This window comes from Platichthys flesus, chromosome 5 (assembly GCF_949316205.1).
Source record: "Platichthys flesus chromosome 5, fPlaFle2.1, whole genome shotgun sequence".
NCBI lineage: Eukaryota > Metazoa > Chordata > Actinopteri > Pleuronectiformes > Pleuronectidae > Platichthys > Platichthys flesus.
Genome location: NC_084949.1, coordinates 13948078 through 13970853, shown reverse-complemented (window position 1 = coordinate 13970853; position 22776 = coordinate 13948078). Strand labels below are relative to the sequence as shown.

General features: G+C 41.9%; 2 protein-coding genes across 4 annotated transcripts in view; both read left to right on the top strand.

Moving 5' to 3' along the window:
- The window catches only part of rhbdl3 (rhomboid, veinlet-like 3 (Drosophila)), a 51991-nt gene extending 38431 nt beyond the window's left edge, over positions 1-13560 (top strand). For both annotated transcript variants that reach the window (XM_062387179.1, XM_062387178.1), the window contains 4 exons: positions 3589-3701; positions 9687-9787; positions 10597-10657; positions 10854-13560. In XM_062387179.1, coding sequence (XP_062243163.1) covers positions 3589-3701; positions 9687-9787; positions 10597-10657; positions 10854-11125 — 547 coding nt within the window. In that variant the 3' untranslated portion in view covers positions 11126-13560. The remainder of the gene's footprint in view (positions 1-3588; positions 3702-9686; positions 9788-10596; positions 10658-10853) is intronic.
- A 2145-nt stretch (positions 13561-15705) lies between these two features.
- On the top strand, positions 15706-22313 carry znf207b (zinc finger protein 207, b). 2 transcript variants are annotated; one of them, XM_062387156.1, is made up of 11 exons: positions 15706-15868; positions 16580-16706; positions 16858-16996; positions 17353-17535; positions 18067-18139; positions 18284-18345; positions 18605-18744; positions 19036-19134; positions 19778-20017; positions 20338-20494; positions 21063-22313. In XM_062387156.1, exons 1-11 carry the CDS (start codon positions 15828-15830, stop codon positions 21212-21214), a joined length of 1413 nt encoding a protein of 470 aa, XP_062243140.1. In that variant the 5' UTR covers positions 15706-15827; the 3' UTR covers positions 21215-22313. The 2 variants fall into 2 exon arrangements, with proteins under 2 accessions (XP_062243140.1, XP_062243142.1); XM_062387158.1 differs by lacking the exon at positions 19036-19134 and having other exon boundaries at positions 15707-15868.
- The last annotated feature ends 463 nt before the right edge of the window (positions 22314-22776 follow it).

The following is a 22776-nucleotide window of genomic DNA, read 5'->3' as shown; positions in this document are numbered from 1 at the left end:
GTTTATTTTCCCAACTCGACTCTCTAGAGAAACCTCTCCTCTCCTCTCCTCTCCTCTCCTCTCCTCTCCTCTCCTCTCCTCTCCTCTCCTCTCCTCTCCTCTCCTCTCCTCTCCTCTCCTCTCCTCTCCTCTCCTCTCCTCTCCTCTCCTCCTCCCCATTGTCTTATTTCATTATCAGTTCAGTCCAGGTCATCCAGGTTTAATTACCCTTCTGGGTAAATGTAGTCTCAGGCAATAGTGAGTACTAATAAAAAGGTAATTTAATTATGACTTTCTTGGCAGAGATGGCAGCCGGGGGGATGACAGTGTGAGGTGGAAAGATAAACTACAGAATGGGTGAATGGAGGAATAAAAGGAGGGCGATTGGATGATTAACATGCATCGATGGCACAGGAACATGGTGAAATGATTTTGGCTCTGAGGGGAAGTGGCTGTGAAAAAGAAAAATGTACAGTGTGTTATGTGTAGACTCACATTCTGACAACTGTTGACAGTGTGTTCTTTTGATTATTTAAAGTCAGGATACTGAATTTTAAGAGGTCACAGTGCTGTTGAATTAAGAGTGGACAAAGTAAAAGGAAAGCATTACTTTCTTTATCTACCATCAGATGTTAAAAGTATTTTTTAATTAATGGACAATACAAAAAAAACAGCATGTTAACACCACTAAAATGCTTAGGTTGGTCTCATACATGATTTTTGAACCTGCCTCATCAACTCTGTCTGGTGGCTGTGTTTGTTTAACTGGAACACAACTTGAGTGTGAAAGTGACACTTTGATATGAACTGAACCTTCACCTTACCTTGATGCATGTCCTTCATTCATTCTGAATACTGAGCTACTCACGACCTATGACGGCCTAGAAATGTCTTTCGAATGCTTTTTCTATCGTGTTACGGCTATTTCTATCAGTCCGGTTTCAGTAGAAACTGAAAATCAAACAACCTTTGATCACATTACAGCTGAAGTAACTTGCGGTGCACATAGACATATACGGACACATGTTCAACTTTTCTGCAGGCTGGTGCAGATCTTAACAAATCCCTGCAGATTCAAAGTGATGAACAAGTGCCAAAAATGAGTTGAGAAATTACACCTCCCCATTCTTGTGATGTCTTAGGAATAACAATCCTTTACCTATTTTTCAAATGAATTCATATTGCAGTACAGCACAGTGTTAATTGTAAGATGCAGGTTAGTGTAAAAACAATTATATAATATTTTTTTCTCACTCTTTATTTGCCTGTAATTCACAAAAGAGTGGGAAAACATTGGTGCCACAGTGAAATGACCCTGAACGAAAGAAGAGGTATAACGCTGTGTGCTCCTCTTCTTCATGACTGAATCACTGCTCACAGCATTAAAAGAGACACTTTCTGGACTTTCTGACACCTTTCCATCTCTCGCTTTCTCTCTCTCTCGCTCTCTCTCACACCCATGCACGGGCATGCATTCCCGCACGTCCACAAACCATGTAATCCTGTCAACAGCTCAGTAGCACTGATCCTACCCAAATTCTCAACACTAAGAAAGAGTGTACACACTGGTCCCAAACATCCCTCAGCAGAGCAGCATTATGTAAGCAGAATCTCGCTCTCTGTTCTCACTTGTCTCGACTCTCACACACATGCACACACACGCACACACACACACACACACACACACACACACACACACACACACACACACACACACACAAACAGTGTGTGTGTTGGAATTGTGAAAACATAAGGAAGATTAACTTTGTGCAGAATTAAACCAGGACTGAAAAGATTTCTTAGCAGTTTGTCTACATTCTAATAATAATAATAGCTTGAATTTATATAGCACCTTTCAAGAGACCCAAGGGACTTATGAAGGGTTTGTCCAAAGATAATAAACAATAAATTACGTTAACTTAGGTTGAGGAGCAGGGCCACGCCTCAGCCACACCTGTCAATCCTATCGTGGACATTCCAGGTCAACACATCACGCTCTGTGTGTCTCATCCATTCACCCTTCTACCTCGTCCCTCCGTCTGCTCATCCCTACCCACAGTCCCTCATCCTCCTTTCCCTTCTTCCCTCATCCCTTCATCCTCTTCTCATTCAATCTAATTATCACAGATTCGCAGACACATCTGCACCTCAGCCCTCCCCTCATCAACCATTCATCTTTCCTCCATATGTAATGCATCCATACTTCCAGCACAGGCTTTATTACATACTGTGACCTGGACTCTTTCAGTACAATCTGCGAGCATTGACATTGACCATCTAAAAAAGGCTTCATAAGTTTTTCTTTGTCAAAGGTTTTTATGAGACGTTTCAATGAGTTAATCACATGAATTGGGCAGCAAACTGAATCAAAGTCCAGCTCTGTCTTAAAAAAAGGATGAAACAATACTCTTGCCATGGTCATGGAGACACAATAGGACCTCTCATGGGTATCCACAGATCTGCCTGACAATGGACACCATCCCTCATAGCCTCATTAGCCGTACGGTAATAGATAGCCGCTGTTATCTGGAGCGGAGGCGTCCTTGTGCGTGTGGACGGGCCTTTCACAGCCGATCAATACGCCCCATTGTCCGTCTGATCAGTGGAACAATCCACCATATCGACTTTGTAGTTTAGGTGGGTGAATCGTTTCTACCGAAATAGATCATTGGCCTTGTCATGTTTTCCCCTGTCCGTGCCGGGAGAATTTGATGTGGGGATTGCCGAAGCTGTTTGTTGTTGTTTTGTTCAAAGCATCATCAGGACGCAACGGTTCGCTCAGTCAAAACTGTTGGAAGGATGAAAACGTCTCATCGCTCCATCGCGCTCTCTTTCTTTCTGTCGTCTCTTCTTCAGCACGACAGACATGTCAGTTATAATTCAGACAGAGGGAATTGGTTGTAGTGAGTGAGAGACCGAGAGAGGAAGAGACGGTAAGAGAGAGAGACAGGGAGGCCGGATTATGCTAGCTGCTGTTCTTTTGGTTTGTGCTGTGACACATGAAAGTGTCTTAGCTGCTGACTGAGGTTTGGCTGGAAGGACTTTTTCGAGCCATGAAGGGCAAAGGATGTGTGTGCGTGAACCAGCTATCCCTCGCTCATAGTCATCACACTGAAACATAAGCCGTTGGCGGATTTTGATAAATGTGCAGCTGATATGCATGGATTTTATCTTTTTATTGTGCTGTGTGTGTGTGTGTGTGTGTGTGTGTGTGTGTGTGTGTGTGTGTGTGTGTGTGTGTGTGTGTGTTTGTGTTCAGCGTCTGCCTCCGTCTGTGTTCTTATATAATGTTTGAGTACACTAGAGTGATGATGACTAGCCATGATGGTCTAGACAGCGCGGTTTGATGATGAAGGAGCAGATGTTCTTTGTGTGCATGTGTGTAGGTGTGTTTGTGTGTTTGTATGAGCACACACACTTGTGTGAACAAGCATAAATATAGAGGGAACAGTGGGATGATGTTTTGCTAAATAAACTACCTCATGACCGATTTATCACATGGCCGATATAAAAAAAAGCTTTTATTTTAGTTTTTAAGTTATTAGGTTGCTTTGTAAATTTTTATTTGCAGTTATTTATAGTAATATTTGCTTTGTGTGTATGTTACAGCATTGAACACCTAAGCCTCAACATGGCCATGCAGCTGCTGGTGGGAGTCCCACTAGAAATGGTCCATGGGGCCCTGAGGATCGGACTGGTCTACGTGTGTGGTGTGCTGGCAGGTGAGTGTGTGGTCTCTCTCTCTCACCAACAAACACACAGACACACAAACACGCACACTGTTGTGTCCCCCTGACTTCACAGCACATGACATCAACTTAGATTAATATCCTTCAAAAAGGTAGTGTTTGTGTGTCCGTGTGTGTATGTGTGTGTCATGTTTAGGACAGATGGCCCTGTGTTTCACTCATAGAACCCGATGTGGTGGGATGTAGGGGGTTGTCAGTCCCCCATCAAAGCACTCACATCCCCCTATGGCCATGAACAATAGCAGAGAGAAACAAGTGGGATCTCAAATGGAGCAAAACCCGAGCAACACATACACACATACACACAGTAATAATGACATTTAAAGTGAGGGGGGTGATGCAGGGATGAAGAATGAGAAGAGACACGGAGCGGAGATGAACTCATAAGTGTTAATAAGTCTGAGAGGGATTGGAGAGGGGAACCAGGATATGAGAAAGTTGGGAGAGAAGGAGAGAGGAGACGAGAGGAGATGGGGGAAACCAACCGAGCAACTGCAAATGAAAGACACACAGCTTATAACAAAATGTCCCCCACTCTCTTCCGACTTCTCTATCAACCTGAGGCACTGGTGCAGTCTCAGCCATGTTCAGCTGAGAGAGTGAACCTGCGTTTCTCTTTGTGTGTGTGTCATGAGCTGTGTTCCTCAGGAAACACTAACAAACACAAGCAAAGCCATTCACCTGCGGGGTTGGTTGGATTTTTCTTTCTTTTCTTTTCTTTGTTTTCATTTTTTTTCCCGAGGCTGACACTTCTGGATTCACTTAAAGATAACTGGAGGGGAAATACTGGGAAAGCTTTTCAGATGACAGTGCCACTGAAAGAGTGTGATACCTTGTGGCAGAATAAGTTTTTGTGTGTGTGTGTCTGTGTGTTTCTGTGTGTGTGTGCGTGTGTTCTACTGGCAGAATGAAAAGGCCAATGGGATTGCAAAATATGATTTGCAGCTTGTAGGATTGATTAATAATGATGAAATTATTGTCCATTTCCCTCTCTTCACATTCTCTTCTTCATCACTTTGCGTGTGTGTGTGTGTGTGTGTGTGTGTGTGTAGCATGGGTCAGTGACAAACACCCTAGGGATACCAGATGTGGTGGCCTTTAGCATTAACCTCAGAGTGAATTGAGGAGGAAACGTGCCATAAATCACACACTAATTTACCCACCACACACACACACATACACACACACACACACACACACACACACACACACACACTCACACACTCACACACTCACACACTCACACACTCTGCTGTTTTAATTCGATATCGACCCCCATTGGAAGAAAGGATGAACCCTGTGGTTGTTTTGCCTGTGATGTTTAGGTTCTTTGTGTTTGACTATGATTTTTTTTTATTTTTGCTTTTGGTCACCGGAATCAGTCTCAACCATATTAAGCATTCACTGGCAAATTATTTCAACGTACAACCGAGAAAGCAGGAAAACAAATATTCAGGATATTCAGTTGACACTGTCAACAATAATTTCTTACAGTTTTTACAGTTACAACAACTTTGCATCTACTTTATAATGACACAGAGGGGGTGTGCGAAGAAACACAACAAGCAATAAGTGAACAGAGGAGGGCTCAGCTGGCACATACAGGGGTCGAGGCAGAGTTCAGGGTCGAGTAATGACTCAGAGAGAGATCGATGACCCTCCAGGGCCAACAGACACTTTAATGGACACAATGGACAAGCATGTAAACAGAGCGGTATTCTCTCCTCCGGACAACAGAAACAATAAAACTGGGCACAGGACGGACTCTGCTGCAGACAAGAACAAGTGCACAACCACAGACTCAAGCAGAGAAACAGACATAGACACTGACGGAAACAACACAGACAGATAATCCCATAAATCACAAGTGAAACCCTCAACTAGTGACACATGATGGCTGATGGGGGTAGGGAGCGGCTCTGAAAGAGCGGCACACATAAAACACCACTTTAATGACTTTGTAGATTTAGTCGACTCAACGTGTTCATTCTCCGAAGCTTGGAAAAGCAGCAAAATACCACCCTATCATCCTGGGGCCTGATGAGGAACTATAAGCGACTGTGTCCTTGTCAGGTGTTTTAGCAAACAGACACACACACAGATGCACACACAGACACTAAATAATGTTATTAAACCAAGTTAATTACAGGGATGGAGGTCACCGTGCCGAGACACACTTCCTAAGCACAGGAACGACGAAGGTGGAGATGCCTTAAATCAAGTGTTTATGCGTGTGTGTGTATAGAGGAAGGAAGCATTATGCTGTACCGTCCATTAAAAGGGTGTAACCATGATGGGGGAAGTCTTTGTGCAAGGTTTACAATTACATTTAAAATGGATGGTTTATTAAAAAAAGGTTTTCTAAATTAATGGCTGCCATTTCGAATTGTTATTGTGCCGTGTGCACGTCGTATCGTAATGGTGACTGACAGATGGTTCATAAAAGAAAAGAAACTTGATTCTTATATGAATCCATTTTCAAACACCACTTTGAGAGATGAACACAGAATTCAGAATGTGTTTGTCTGTTTGTGTGTTTGTTATCACCGAGCTGCTTAGACGACTGCACCGTGTTTAATGACCCGGAGAGTCAGATGCGGTTATCAAAGCACCTTGGTGTGTTTCCATTATGGTTCACACTCCTTCAAAGACAGACAAAACATTAGGAAGAAGAAGAAGAGGACACTCCGACTTGGTGCTAAATGTCAGTTGCAGCTTTTAAAATGACCTTTTATTTCACTTTCAATCACACACTCTTCTGAAAATGCACTGACCTGAAACAAAGTAGGGTTTATCCGTGATCAGTTTTGAATGATTTCCGTGCAGCCTGAAGGCTCATCAAACATGGCAAACACTGGATGGATTTGAAAACTCTGTAAATAAATCGCTGGAGCTTTCTCTCCTCCGTCTCGATGCTACAAGGTGGTGCAGCTGCTGTGGATGATGCGGCCTATTTGATGAATGCAGATGTAAATATGCGGAAAAGCTTTCTCTCCCCATCACTGAAGTCCCTTGGGACCACCCAGCCTCTCTCTCCCCCCCCCATTCCTCTTTCAAACACAGTGGCTGAACAAAAGGAACTTGCGATATTGCTCTCCACGTTTTTCCCAATCTTGGGTAAATCTGCTTCCTCATTAACTGGTCAATTAATAGTGGTGCAGTGTTTGGCATTGTCAACTCACGACTAGAATGTTCTTGGTTCAACCGACTGGGACCTGCATATATGTGGCTGTTCCCCATACTCAGGCTTCCTCCCACAGTCCAAAAAAATGCTGTTCAGCTCAATTGGAGACTCTGACGTGATAATGGCTTGATTTATGGTCAGTTAAGGCAAATCTCTATACGATGTTATCACATATTTAATAATCAGTGTTTTCAGTGTAATGGTATTATTGTGCACATGCATACAGTATCTCATATCTTTACCCTTACTTTTAATTAATCCCTTCCACTTTTGCCACCATGTTTTATTTTTCTCAAATTAAGAATGAGGCCATTGTTAGGACATGGGCATCAAGGGAGTTCAGAGAGAGAGAAAGAGAGTGTGTGTGTGTGTGTGTGTGTGTGTGTGCCGATGTGCATCACATTATGATCGAGCTAACATGACTTATCCTATTATCCCACCTTATGGGGATTTGATATCTATACACCTCAGAGCTCTTTCTGTCTGCTGTAATTATATACAGTATGCCTACAATGTGATATACCCGTGTGTCTGTAATTAGAGGAAGAGACAGACAGAGAGAGACTACGCGCAGCCGGGTGGAATGAAGCTTAATGTGAGCTGAGCATCTTTGAAGCTTAGTTTTTGGAGCAATGAGGGCTGAGCTTGGCAAGTTTACCAGAAAGCACACAGGATTAAATATCTGCATGGGGTCCATCACTCAGTGGGCCCATTTATTTTTGTAATGTTTATTTTTGTTTATCTGTCATGCAGTCCTTGCCCTTGAATTACCGTTGCAAGGATCTGGGATTAGGAATAAAAATGTTAAAGATGAGAGTAGAGTTGTTTCAGCAGTGATCATGATTGACGACCCACTATTTAAAAAAAAAACTTTTAAAACCTTATTTTATAATGACAAAAATAGATTGATATCAATACTAAATTGTTTATATAAATATTGACAGTAGCTTGACAAAGCAACTACAAATCTACATTCACTTAAAGCTATTTACACTCTACTTAGCTTTCCACTGGATCACAAGGTTGAATCGAGTTGATCATACAATGCTTTCAAAGACTCTGGCTAGTAAGTGGACCTTGAGTTTTGTCAAGCAGTTATTTCTAAGGTACAGTTCATTCATGCGTGTCTGTGTGTGTCTGTGTATTTGTATATGTACTCATATTTTTTAAAGGACCATATTGCGTAACATCCTTTATGCACAGTCCTTAGGGGCTGTTTTTAGAGTTAAGACTTACTTTAGGGTATTTAGTTGTGATGGTTATGGTTAGAGTCTTTGAAGGGCATATATAATATTTTAAAATATAGGACAAGATAGAGAATAGCAGAGTGGAATGAGTGTTCGGAGAGAGTGAGAAAGAAACAGAAAGAAAAGGAGCAACAGAGAGAGCGAGATCAGGAGCGAGTTTGTGTTGGTGTTAATTGAACAGTCAAACTAAGGATTTCTCTGTCTGCCTTTTTCTTTTATTCTGTTTCTTGTACAAAGACTGCAGGGAGAACACATTTCTGCTGGGGACGCTGCCTCTGAATGTCCTTGTATTTAAACTTTTCAGTGCATGATTGGATCTTTTATGTGTGTGATGAATTGGTACCAAGGTTCCAGAGACAGCAATTCCCTGCTTGTGGCAGCCCGAAGGGGGGGTAAATGCATTTGTTTTACATACAATCACAGCAAGTGCTGGTACAGTAAGAGCAAGCCTCTATTCATGAAAACCTGTTTATAGTATGCCGACATTAAATAGCAAGCAGCAAAACAAAATCTTTATGCCATACAAAATATATGGCTCTGTGCCAGAATGGACAAATCACATCTAGTCGAGGAAACGTTCTCACCACAAGGTCTGGGATTGTGTGCCTAGTTGGCATGGATGACAGATGTCCAGATTTCTTTTTTTCTAAGTTTCTATAGCAGGAGATGAAATGGGTACAGCAAATACAAGAACCCACAAAGAATGATCACCTGACCCTGAGGTTCTCCTGCTCTATAGATCTTTCAGCTCATCCCCACTCTCAAAGCATGGCTTTCACCTGCAGGCAGCTGTTATCACTGATGAAAATCTCAAATAAGTCAGTCACTCAGTGCCAAAGTGCCGGCATAAAGTTTAGCTTTTGAAGATAGAACCTTGTTTTGTTGCGAAGGAGCTTGATATTTCCCTCAGGAGTTGGATGGCACCAAAAACTGGTTTACCAAGAGGCTGAATTGTGGTCCAGAAAACACATTTTTGAATGATGCTCTTGTGCAGAGGTTTATTCATAAGCTTGTCTCGATGGTTGGTCACTGCCATAAGAAGCTAGAATGAAAATGAACACTGCACTTTGTAGGTTATTCGAAAAATTTTCATTAAATATGCTCCACCATTTAAATTTTCAATGGAAAAATTGTTTCTGGCCCATTTTCAAACTGCCACACCGTCACCCAGACAACATGCCATGTGGAACATTACACCTCACCTAGAGAGATGCATGTTTTTCAAAAAGGCCCATGTTTGTTTTGGGATATTTTTATCTCCAAAAATAAGGTAATGTTGCTCTTGTACACAAAGGACTGCTGGCTAACAAGTTTGCCAAATCATTTTAGGTGAAATAACAGCTTTGTGGTAACAACTTGATTCTGCTGCCTCCAAGTGGCCGAAAATACATATATTGTCTGCTGTAGACAAACATTGAGTCTTTCTTTACATTGCGGGGCAAATACCATATTGTTGGAATGTCATAATCTATCCAAGAGAATACAAATAATAACTGTACTGACTTATGACTCTCCTCATCACTACAGGGTCATTGGCAGTGTCCGTCACAGATATGACGGCTCCAGTGGTCGGGTCATCTGGGGGAGTGTACGCACTGGTCTCAGCGCACTTGGCTAATGTTGTAATGGTAAGTTTTATCCTTTGTATCTGTGTACAAATTTTCCTAGGCCTCAGTTTGTCTCAAAGAATAGTTGCAGAGAAGATTAATGATGAGGCAAGACATTGAAAAACACTGAAGGACACCACAGGAAATGTTGTATCGTCTGGCGAAGGACATAGCTTAATCTGCCAAAGTGTGATAAGAGGGAGGAATTACTCTTTATCTGCTTTTGAGTAAAGGTGCAGATTTGTTTGAGCGGGTTCAAAACCAGCTATGAGTAGCATCATCACCATCAATATCATGTGACATCAGTCACCTGGCTATAGACAAGCAATTCCAGCTTCAGCATCAGAAGGGTGAGGGTGATACAGGTGTATCAGCATGATCCCTGAAGAATGTTATAAAAACTGAAATGTTTGTCGCCAAGATGTCTCACACAAGTACATTAATGGAAATCTTGAATATAAAAGTCACAAAATGAATGCAAAAGTGATAACAGAAGGATTAAATAAAAGTTGATTTTGTGGGTCAATACACACACACACAATATTGGCAAATCATCCATAGCATCCTTTGGGTCAGGATGGAGAAGCCTGTCTTCCTCCTTTCATCTGAAATCATCTTCTGAAAACCAAGTAGTAACAGATTGAGGGTTGCAGCGTCTTTGGAATTTACAAATTTCATGTGAATGAGAAAGAGATCTCTTGTCGTGCCGTGTCAGCATGGTGTGTCGAAGGAGGACTTGACCTTCTTGCACAGTTTGCTCTTTATCATGAGAAGTTGAAAATGTCCTCCTGAATACTCCTTAATTTCTCTCTGTCTCTCTCTCGTTGTAGAACTGGTCGGGAATGAAGTGTCAGTTTAAGCTGTTCCGGATGGCAATGGCTCTGGTGTGCAGTAAGTCTCAATAATTTCTCCACGCGTCACTTTCACCTCAACTTAAAGGATTTGTCTGGTGATATGTAGCAGCACTAATTCTCCTGCCTCAAATAAATGACTGTTTAATTAAATTTGTAAATATAAGTATAGCTGTCAGGAGTAACTTATGTATTCACGGCTGACTGTCATTTTTCTCTCTCCCCTCTCCTCACAGTGAGTGTCGAGTTTGGTCGGGCGGTGTGGTTGCGGTTCTACCCGCCAGCCTTCCCTCCCTGCCCCAACCCCAGCTTTGTAGCGCACCTGGGGGGGGTGGTTGTCGGCCTGACACTGGGCGTGGTGGTCCTGCAGAACTACGAGCAGCGGCTCCAGGAACAGTCCCTGTTTTGGATCTTTTTCTGCGTCTACACCTTGTTCGTTCTTTGCGCCGTCTTTTGGAACATTTTCGCCTACAGCTTGCTCGATGTGCGACTGCCACCGCCGCCTTGACTCCACCAGGCAGATGAGACACTGCATCCCCCTTTACTACTCCATCAGTAGAGGTCTGACCGCCCCGCCTGGAGGAGTCACCTCACCCCTCGTACTTGCTTCATCGTGGGGGGATCGGAGTTATTGAACAGCCATCTCACCTCTACATCCACTACTCTGATGCAGGGATTCTGACTTGCTGCAGGCCTCTCTGTCATCGTATATTTTCATCCCAGCTGCCACTTCTGAGGCTAAGCCTTACCACCGCCAAGTTTACCTCCACCTGCTCTTTTGCCTCATCTGTGTTGGATGCTCGGCTCAAGACGATCAGCCGGATGGGGACATTTGCTGACAACACTGTATTGACACAGGAGAAGCCTCGGATCTAACACAACAAGAACAAGCAGGAACAGCCCCGTCCACATGGCTTAACTTCCTCTGCCTCCTCCTCCTCAATCCAACAGTGCCTGCTGGCGACATCGGCGTAATGAAAGTATTTCTGCACAATTGCCTCTCGTGCAGGTTAACAACAGCAACAACTGTCTTCAGACAAAACAAGTTCCAAAACATCCTGTTGTCTGCCTGTGCCCTCTTCATTAGTAAAGAAAGAATGAGGTACTATGAGAATTTTGGCTTTGATTTGTCATCATTACAAGCAGCTAATAACACATGAGGTCACTAATAAGGGGAAGTATTTATTTTTTCCCTATCCTTTATTAAATGGTGTGGTCTTTCAGTTTTAAGGAAGAACTTATTGATTTCACGTTCATATTTTGCAACACTTTCACTCTATACCCTGCGCTTGCACTCAAGTAGCCGCTGCTTGTGCTTTGATCTGCTCAGCTTTTGCACTTACACTCAGATATTTAGTTGCTTGGACAGATTTTCTGCTCTCAGGCTTCAGATCTTCTCGTCGCGCTCTCACACTACTACAGTGCCCGTGAGAAACGTGTTCTCTTTACGAAAAAAGAAAATAATTGAGATTCTTGATTTAGCTGTGCTATGTGGACCAGCTAATTGTTGGACTCCTGGGATCTGATGGACTCCTTCTCCATGAAGGTGTCATGGTTGTTTCCTTCTATTCCTGGTGTAGCAATATACCCTTGGAGGGCGGGAGTCATAAAGTAACCTTTACAGGACTCTCCAAAAGGTAAAGCTAACACAGTCAAAACGAGGGCGGAACTATTTCATTTGTCAACACTACGATCTGGCATTCTATTGGTTAAAGAAATTTTACAGACTTGTTGCCCAAAAAAATTGACAAGCGTAGGGTTTTGAGTGAAAGCATGATTAAATCTAGATGTGAAATCAATAAGCTTCTCCCAAACTGTTGCTCTTGAATGGAGAATCCTTGCCGAAACCTCTTTAAGTTTCACAGTGCAGAGAGATCATGGAATATATAGATTATAGCAGCCGTCATAAGTGATTATGAATTTACCTTTGAAGGAAAGTCTAGGTTCAGTGTTACCTTCAGCTTCTGGCACTTCCCCAGAGGAGGATTATTATGTGCTCAACGTTCTATGAAACTCTAACTTTTGTCTTTGACATTTGTGTGTGTGTTTTGTGTATGCGTGGAGTGTAACATCTGTTAACATCGTGTGTGTACTGATTAAAACAGAAAGAAGCAGAAGTGCCAATTCAGACTTTTTAAAAGAAATGATGCCAAAATCTTGCTACAGCACCAGGGGGAAGACTCTCTTCCCCCCCCCCCCCCCCCCGAGACAAGTATTGCTTTTGTGTTAGGAAATGTAATTTACTCTAAAGAGACGAGCATGGAACAGCACAGGAGTGGAGTCAAACTCTTGTCATTAGCTGTGATTTTAGTGATGGTTGAAAAATGCAAAGAAGTGACAGAAGTTTATTTATTGATCAGTGAAGTGATGGATTGAGGTCAGTGGGATGAAACAAATTAAAACATTCACCCATGGTGTGGTTGGGTCTAGAAAGGCACACATGCCTGACCTCAACATCGTCCGGGCTGGGGTCCTTTCACTCTCAGTTGAGAAGGCGGTGTTTGGGGGGTTGAAGAAGCATATCAATGCTCTCTCATTAGTTCCTGTCACAACTTGAAATTGTTAATTGATCCAACTGGGATAGAAAGCAACCCCAGCCCTGAGCTGTTAGTCTCAAACAGTACTGTAACCTCATGCTACACTGGTACCTGCTTCGCACAGACTTTAATATAATATGATTAAATACAGATTACTATTTTAACATGCATTTGCTGTTTTATTTTTACATGGTGATATTGGTATGTTGTACAAATTGTTTGATCGGTCTATATTGTGATAAGTTAGCTATATCCTGTATGTATCCTATTTAAAAAATAATGGTTCTAAAGATGGTCTGGGATTGTATATAATAAGGGCTATGACATTAAACTGAGTGAGTGCATATTTTGTACATTTGATATGTACATACTGGAGTTCATTAAACTGTTTTATAGACAAACAAAATACGATATATAATTTTTTGACTGACATTGATCAACCTCAGACATTAATACTAATTATACAGGTTACAGATATTGTATTTCACATAATTCTGCTGATGGACAAAGATGCACGTTTCCTCATTGTGACCTTATTTCCGGTCACACAAACAATCTGTTTTATTCAACATCCAGCGGCAGGAGTTACCCTCCATTGTACGAAGAGAGGTTCTCAAACTAAGCAGGTCTGCAGCCTTGAAACCAGATTAGCTCCAAATCCAAACCCAGTGTTTTAGAGAGAGCTCGGGGTCCCAGACCGGAGAGCCAGGTCTGAGAGCCTTCGTAAAAATAAAACACACGTCAAAGTGATCAATGGAATATGTGAGCACACAAGAATCAGCCATAACTCACTGGGAGAGGAGACCCCCTCTTAAGCTGCCACAGAACGTCTCCTCTGTCTAGCCGTTGAATCCATATCGAGAGTCGCACTTTCAAAGGCGTTCAATGAAAAAATTCATCAGGCGTCGAAGGAAAGCCGCCTCCGTTGGGTTTCCAAATCATGACTCTCCAATATCAAAGGTAATCGTTCACCTCGGTGAGAAAGAGAGGATATAAGATGCTGCGCAGAGTGAGAATCAGTCTGGATGAATTCGGAGTGTCTCAGCATTTATGCTGTTCATTGACGGAAGCGCTTATTCAAATGTGGGTCTGTTTACAGAGGAAAAACAAAATCAGGAGGTAAGAGGAAGATGGAAAAGAGAAGGTCAGAGAAGGGAACTGGCATAATAACACATACGCCTCAAAGAAAGCTTAAGCCTGAACTTTTTTAAAGAAAGTATAAAGAAATACAGAAATTCATGTTACACCATGTGGCCTAAAATATGTGGACAACAGGGCATTTAACCCACAGGTGGTCTTTGAACATCTTTCCCAAATTTCTGCAAGATTTCAGACCCCATGGTTGCAAAGAATTGCTCCCATACAGTCACAACAGGATCAGTGAAGTCAGTCCCGTGAGGTGGGGTTGTAGGAGGTCCTCCCAGAGCTGTTAAATGGGGCTGGGGTTTGGTTAAGATCAATTTCTGAAAGGAACTCTTTTTGTTCAAACACTGAAACAATGTTATGTTGAGACAGAAGAGTAGTTTCCCAAACTGACGCTTACAAGTTACATGCACACTGTTATATTTGTGTCACTGTATGTTGAGGTTCAAACCATAAAAAACAGCCCTAGGATAAAAATGATGGGACAGGGCTTCTGCAAGTTTAAAAAACAAAAAAAACTGTATTCCTTATGTTCTCTAATATTGAACAGAATACTCAACAAATTTCACATTATTGGATACTGCTGACGTCGGCCAGGAAGGATTGATTTCTACAACTTTGTCTCCATCAAGTGGACAGTAAGTGCACAACAAGTTGTAGGGGTGTGAGCAGTTGTTGCCTTGCTATTTTTTTAATTTAAACTTTTATAAATTATCAAGTTTTTATTATTAACTTTTGTTCAAAGTTTAATCAAGTTGATATTTAGCTAAGGGCAGGAGGAAAGCTCAGACCCTGAGGCTGTTGGTCAAACAACATGAAATCCTCAACATCTTTTCATTTGCGTCTCCATCTGCAGATAATCACTGTCACCTTTCAACCCGTAAAGGCCTTTAGGATGTCTTTGGTTTTTCTTAGGCAGTAGCCTAGTGCTCGAGCCTAACCCTAACCTCGACGTTAAATAATGTCTTCATCTTCATCTTAAAATGTGAAGAGTTTATGTGACGAACTTGGGTTTTAGTCAACATAAGGAAGACGAGTCCCCATAGAGTGATTATGTAAACAGATTAAGGCCTATGCAAGAAGAATTATACCTGAGACACACACAAGAAAAATTATAATTCCCTCAATATATACTCATTACTATGTCGAAGTGTCTGAATTCACAAAACAGTTTTGGAGTTTCAGGGGAAAACAGTGATGCAGCAAATTCAAATATAATGGAAGTAACTGGTGATCAATTATTCAAATGTTAAAGTTCGTGCGTTGATGTCTTTGGTCCAAGGGTCGATACGTATTGATCACATTTTGATAATTGATCAATCTTCTAAACCACACGAGGCCCGTGGAACTGTTCTGTTGTTGTCGCCTCATCGCGAGACTTCAAGCGTGACGTCAACCGCCTGCCAGCTAACTTCCTCTAGCTTAGCGCCATTTTCGGCGTCATCACGGGACAACAGCATGCTGCTGTCAAACAGATAATAAAAACGAGTATTCAGCGTTGTTAGAAGTCTTTCACAGTATTCCTCAGACATGGGACGGAAGAAGAAGAAGCAGATGAAGCCATGGTGCTGGTATCCTTTCTCCACCGGGTGGATGAACACCGACTTAGCATTGCTAGTAGCTACGCGTTAGCCGGACAAAGGGAAGGCCTGAGCTAGCCCCTCCGCGTTTTAAGCGTCGGTAAGATAGCGCTAGCTTAATTGTATATTCTTTTGGGGTTACAATACCTCTCACATGAGTGATTTAATCCAACCGTCAACCAATGTCTACACATCAGTTAATGTCTGGTGCTTTTCCACAGCAGCGGATACAGGCAAACTGATGTAAATAGTGAGAAGAAAGCGATGCAAATATCGGACTGTTAGCTAATCGGCTAGCTTGTGCGACTCTTTGCGTTTATGGTTCAGTCTTTTCAGTTTGTTTAAACCTGTTAGGTGACATATGAATATTTCCTTGATTTAATGGATTGTCGGTGATGTGAACGGGTAAACGTTTGTTATTTAAAACTTTGGATAATTGATAACATTGGTCACAAGTTGTCACACCCTCATAGATAGAATTTTTGTTTTCGAAACAAAACAAGGAAGATCCGCGACAAACAGAACAAACGTAGATTATTATTAGACAGACTAATGGTTTCTAACTGTTTAATTCTAGTTCCTTGTGTCTACACTTGGAGGCTTGTGTGTGATTGTTCTCTACTGGTGAACCTGCTGTGGTTTCATGGTGTCTTATGCTCCTGCTTCCTGTTTTCGAGCACAATCTTTAACTAATTTCTCAAGGTACTGCAATCGAGACTTCGACGATGAAAAGATCCTCATTCAGCACCAGAAGGCGAAGCATTTTAAATGCCACATCTGTCACAAGAAGCTGTACACGGGCCCCGGTTTGGCCATTCACTGCATGCAGGTCGGTGCCTTTCCCTCGTCATTTATCCTAGTTTAGTTTCTAATGTTCTTGTAGATTTTAAAGGGCTGTTTGCTGTCCCCTTAAAGCCGGGGATGAATGTTAAGCGCATGTTGATCATTGTGTGCTCTGACTCATTTTGCATGTGCTGCAGGTACACAAAGAGACCATTGACAGTGTTCCAAATGCTATTCCTGGAAGAACGGACATCGAGCTGGAAATCTATGGCATGGAGGGGATACCAGATAAAGACATGCAGGAGAGAAGACGGACATTAGAACAAAAATCACAAGGTTTGTTCACCTGCATGGTGATTGTATGTTTGTGGACTGAAGCCTAAGCAACTGAATTAACAAATTGCTTACATTGTATGATTTCATTTAACCAGGATCATAAAGGGTCAAGGATGGTTTCTTGTATCAGGTAGCATTGTGTGCCATGAGCAGACAGGACATATAATAGTTCATAGTAAAGGTACAGGGTTATTCCTGCAAATTCATTTCCCAGTTAATTTCAGGATCTGTAGCAGCTGTGTTACTGAAGAACGTGTGCATCACTTAAAACTGAGCTCACAGGACTTTGTAGAAGTTTGAGTTGATTGATATTTAATACAGATGAAAGTATAATTGGGCATTTTTTCTGTTTGCAGAGAGTCAAAAGAAAAAAAACAATCAGGATGACTCTGATGACGACGATGATGACGATGAAGCAGGACCATCAGCACCACAGGTTGCCGCTGTTCAACCCCAGGCAAGCTACGCTGCCCCAATGGCCCAGCCTGGAATTCCTCCCGTCACTGGCTCTCCTGGGATGCCACCTGGAGGATATCAAGGCAAGGACCTCTTTAGAAACAGTAATAGATTAACTCAAACGCAGCCTGCCCAGCAAAGAAAGAAAACTCATAACTTGACTAAATTAGATTCTGGTGATTGACATGGCTTTTATTTCAAGATAAGTCACAGTGCACTCTACCTAGTGGCCTTATACGCTTTAATGAAATATAAATAACAAAAGTGAGTATTTGTACTTTAACCCATTTTTATGGTAAACATTGAAATATACAATTCTGCCATTCAGTATTCCAAAGTTCATTACACATACACACGGTTTCTCTTTTTTTAGACTCTTTCTACACAAACATTTTCTGGTCCTATTTAGCTAAATGTTGCAACACATACAACTTCTCTAACATAAAGTCAGTCCTCATCTCCAACCGGGGCGGACCCGCAGTCTGATATAAATATGGCGCAATAACGAGCAAGGAACAGATGCAACAGGCAAAATTTGTTGTTATGTAGATTCTCATGTGGAGTGATGCAGTGTTGAATCTTTGGTAACAAAATGTCCACATTCATATCTACAGGAATGCCTCCTATGATGCAAGGGGTTCCACCCATGATGCACGGCATGCCTCCTATGCATGGAATGCCACCAGGGTAAGTGCTCACTCATTAACTCTGGAGATAAGGTTTATCAGGTGCAAAACAATTTTCTGCTTGATTCTTTGTTATGTTATTGGTGTTACTGATGATGGTCATATACACATTCATAGTGAGTTTATTTATTTTATTTTTTCACAGGATGATGCAAATGGGAGGGATGATGCCTCCCATGATGCAGGGAATGCCAGGCATCCCTCCAGGTGAGTTTTGACTATACATTAGAATACTGATGCCCAATTGTTGTGATTAAAAGGGTAGCTCACAGTGCTTACAATTATAGACGTGTAAAATATACAAAGTGTTGAAGTCATAGGAGCAATTGCAGTTTAAAAATCTCTTTAAAGGAAGGATTCCAGGAACCAGAGCCAGTCTTGTCTCCCTGGGCCCATTTCTGTTATATACTCCTGTCTTTAAATGTTCTATATGTACTGAAGGAAACACTTTTGGTTAATTCCTCAGGAATGCCACCCCACATGGCCCCGAGGCCAGGGATGCCCCACATGGCCCCAGCCCCTGCAGCAGGGATCATGCCCAGTCGACTAGCAGCACCAGCAGCCCAGCCTACGGTCACCAAACCTCTCTTCCCCAGTGCAGCACAGGTGGGCACCATGAACCTCTACAAAATATACATACACACATATACTGACCATCTATTCATTTTTCAAAATCCATCGGGAAGGTTGAGAATATTAAGACAGTTTAGATATCTCAGTAAACACTTTCTTTATTTACAAAATGTATGGTTTGATATTGACTAAGTCATTCACACTTCATTGTTTTATATCGGTGTCACTATTATATATAAGATTTTCTTCTCATAATTGAGTTTTGATAGATTCTTTGGACATGCTACTTGCCAATGCTGTGATCTCCTTTCCACCATGCTGCAGATGGGCTCTGGTGTTCACAGCAGCACAGCAGCTGTTTCTTCTGCACCTGCAGACCCTCAGTCTGCCTCCTCCCTGCCGCCCTTTCCTAACACGCCACAAGTACGCTCACAGACAGGACTTTGGCTTGGGCTGTGGCAGATGCATGTTGCTTATTTATTAACCTTTCAAAGCTTTAAATCGGGCTGATTACTAACAGTATTTGCCTTGTATCCCTATTCGAGCATCAAAACAAGCACGTTGGCTCTAATGTTGGTTTGCAGATGATTTTTCTTAAATTAACCGGCATAATTATTGTGTGGGTGCTTTTGTACTGTGCATGTGCCTTATTTGATTAATCCAGAATAAGGCATAACAAGGGTTTTACAGTTTTTCAGTTGGTATCATCCACTCATCTTAACCTCCGGAGCATGAAGTCTGAAAAGATACTCATTCTGCTTTGAAAGACACTGGGCAGATTGGTTAGATGTGAATCCAAGGAGTTGCTTTCTTTCATTTATTTGCTATTGTAGATTTTAAAGGAATTGCCTCATAAAATGATTTGAACTAGAAGCTCATATTGCTGTTATCATACAGGTTCATAAACGAAATATAAATAAATGTGTTAAAGAGGTGAACATGTAAAAACTGAATGTTAGATATTTACTTCTGAGTAACATATTCTATAATGGTCATTACACAGACTGGTTTGTCTTTAACGCTTCTGTATTGTTAATGGGTTTCTCCCTTTGTTGTCTTTGCACAGGCCCAGCAGAGCGCTTCAGGAGCCATAGTTTCAAACGCCCTCAGTACAGCCGCCTCCTCCGACCCTCCCAAAGCAACATTCCCTGCCTACACCCAGCCCTCTGTTTCCTCTTCTTCTTCCTCTAACCCCTCTAGCAGCACTGTGGCCAAACCCCCCGCCACAGTGGCCAGTAAGCCTGCCACCCTCACCACCACGAGTGCAACTAGTAAGTTGATCCACCCTGATGAGGATATCTCACTGGTAAGTTGCTTGAGCTTTCTGTTTTGCCCTTTCCACAGTAAGTAATGACTGATACATATATATATAATGGTACATTTATCACAGATAATCAACCCGACCATCTAGATTGTATATCTTTACTCTTACTTTGTAGTTTCTGTTTTTTTGATTATATTTAAGGATGATTCTGAACTTGAATATCCTCAATCTGAAATCAGGGCACGTCACTATTGGTACCCAGTTCCTCGTCCTATTTGTAAACATTAATCTTTGTTCTGTAAGGGGCATACCGGTGTTTCTTTAGTCTGAACGTTTGCTCTGTGTTTTGTCCCTGGCAACAGGAGGAGATGAAGTCCCAGTTGCCGCGTTACCAGCGTCTCTTACCCAGGCAGGGTCAGGCCCATGCGGCTGCTCCCTCAGTGGCAGCTGTGGGCAGCATAATGCCCCAACAGCAAGGGATGCCACCACAGCAGCCAGGCATGAGGCATCCCATGCATGGTAAGAACATGTGTATAGAGATAAATTAGTCTGTGGAAAAGACCCATCAGATGGTCCTCAAAGTAACTTTGACCACTTGAGAAATAAGTTTATTAACTTGTCAGTTAAAATACTGGGTCGTGAGCCTGTGGCCAGTTTGCTCAGCTTAGCAAAAAGACTAGAAATGGTGAACCTGAGGGTAAATCTGCCTGCGAGCACCTTACAGGCAAACGGATCCAAGGACGATTAATAACATTTGGACTGAGCCAGAGTAGAGGTTCCCCCCTGTTTCTGGTTTTTATGTTAGGCCAAGGTAATTGTTAGTGAGTTTATTGATTGTAACCAATTTGCACCAGAATCAGAAAATATCTAACTATCACTCAGAGCTTCATGATTTTATATTGGTGGGATTTGTATTGATTAAATCCACAAAGTTGTCCATAAGACAATATATAAAACAAAATTAATCTCAAGGAAAAAGTTAGAGACGTGTGTGTGTATGTCAGGGGTGTATATCCAAGCTAAAATGTTTTGTATCCGTTTAAAAACAGCATTTTGATTTTCCGCTCGCCCTGTGTTCCCTCTGCAGGTCAGTATGGTGCTCCTCCTCAGGGCATGCCGAGCTACATGCCAGGAGGGATGCCTCCATATGGGCAGGGTCCTCCTATGGTGCCCCCTTACCAGGGAGGCCCTCCCATGGGCATGAGGCCACCCGTCATGTCTCCTGCTGGACGCTACTGAAGCAGCAACGCAGCCACCACATTAGGTTTGAGGTTAACACCTTTCTCTCATCCTTTTTCAAACCTAGCTGCGGGCAAAGAACAGTAAGACCAGTGGTGGTGAAGACAAACCTTATTTGTTAGAACACATGGACATTTAATGTAACATCTATATTGGAAACAGAAAGACACCACACAGGTTCCTGACAATTTTGTGCTTATTTGATTACATGTGTGGATTATCCATATTTTTCCCCATAGGTTTCACTCAGGTTTATAGAAGTGAAGTGTGGTAAAATTACTCGTATTTCTTTTGAAGCTGCTGGAGTTACATGAACGTACCAACCCCTTACGAAGGCAAGTTTCTCTTGTAAACCGTTGATTCATTTTGTTGTTTATTTCTTTGGTAGAGTGATTGTGACCCTCACAGCACGTGTAGGTGCTGTTGGACTTGCGTCCCCAACCTTGGTTGGTGAGGGTCTCAATAACCGTGATTCCAACTGAGTTAGGGTTACAAATCCACGGCTCATCAGTCTCTAGCTTTATTCTTATTTCAGATTTGTTTTTAATATTTCCTGGTTGAAAGGGTACCTGTATGCATTCTTTGTAATGTTTTATGAATCTGTTGTAATAAAATCCATCTTGAAATCCAATGCTGGTTTTTCCTGACGTACGTGGAGGTGAGTCATAAAGGTTTGTACTCACAATGTTTTTATTTACTGAAGTCTTATGGCTCTATCAGACTGCAGGATCTCAGCAGGTGTTCCGCCGAAACTCTGGTATTTAATCACAAAGTTCGCCACCATCTGTTTTTGTGAAGGTCACGTTATTTTAATAAAAGATGTTAAAGAAGTTAAAGTTTAAAAGATTCCCCTACATTACAGAAGTGGCCAAAATGTTTTGTGCTCAAAACTTCAGATGTTGGCCAACTTCTGATTCCAAATGCATGATATGAAGAAGTTGTTACTTGGAAGATTGTAAAAAAAAGCTCATTCCTATTTTTTTTGTCTGTACGTGCATGTCAGTTCTTGAACATACAGTGATTAGCTTTATGTTCACCATATGTCATAATTGTGCCCCAATACACTTGGGGCAAGAAAAATAAACCCATCAATACAGCAGCTCTGTGTTAAATCCCAGTTTTGTGAAGAATCCATTGTTAATCTTTTTGATTCTGAAGTTAATTCAGACATTTTAATTGAAGTACAAAGTTGGACATTTATTTGCTACTACTTGGTTTATCCGCAAGACAGTGGTCACAAAGTTCATTGTGGCTGAGTAAATTTGTAATGGTAAATGTGTCATGGTTTTCTGATGCGGAGAAAAGCTGTTAAACAGTGAACATTTGAATTGCATCTGAATGTGAGATACAGTAACAGATTCCTCAATTACCTCTTCATCTGTCCCTGGATGCCTGACTTGCAAAGTGAACATTTTGAAATTTAGAGACAAAAGAAGAGAAACTGCAAAGGTCACAGAGCCCCCCCCTCACCAGCACTCAAAAAATACCCCCAAACCCCCAAGACAAATGGTCAACACCTGGGGCAGTTTTCAGAAGTGAGGGTATTGGTATTTGGTGCAGTG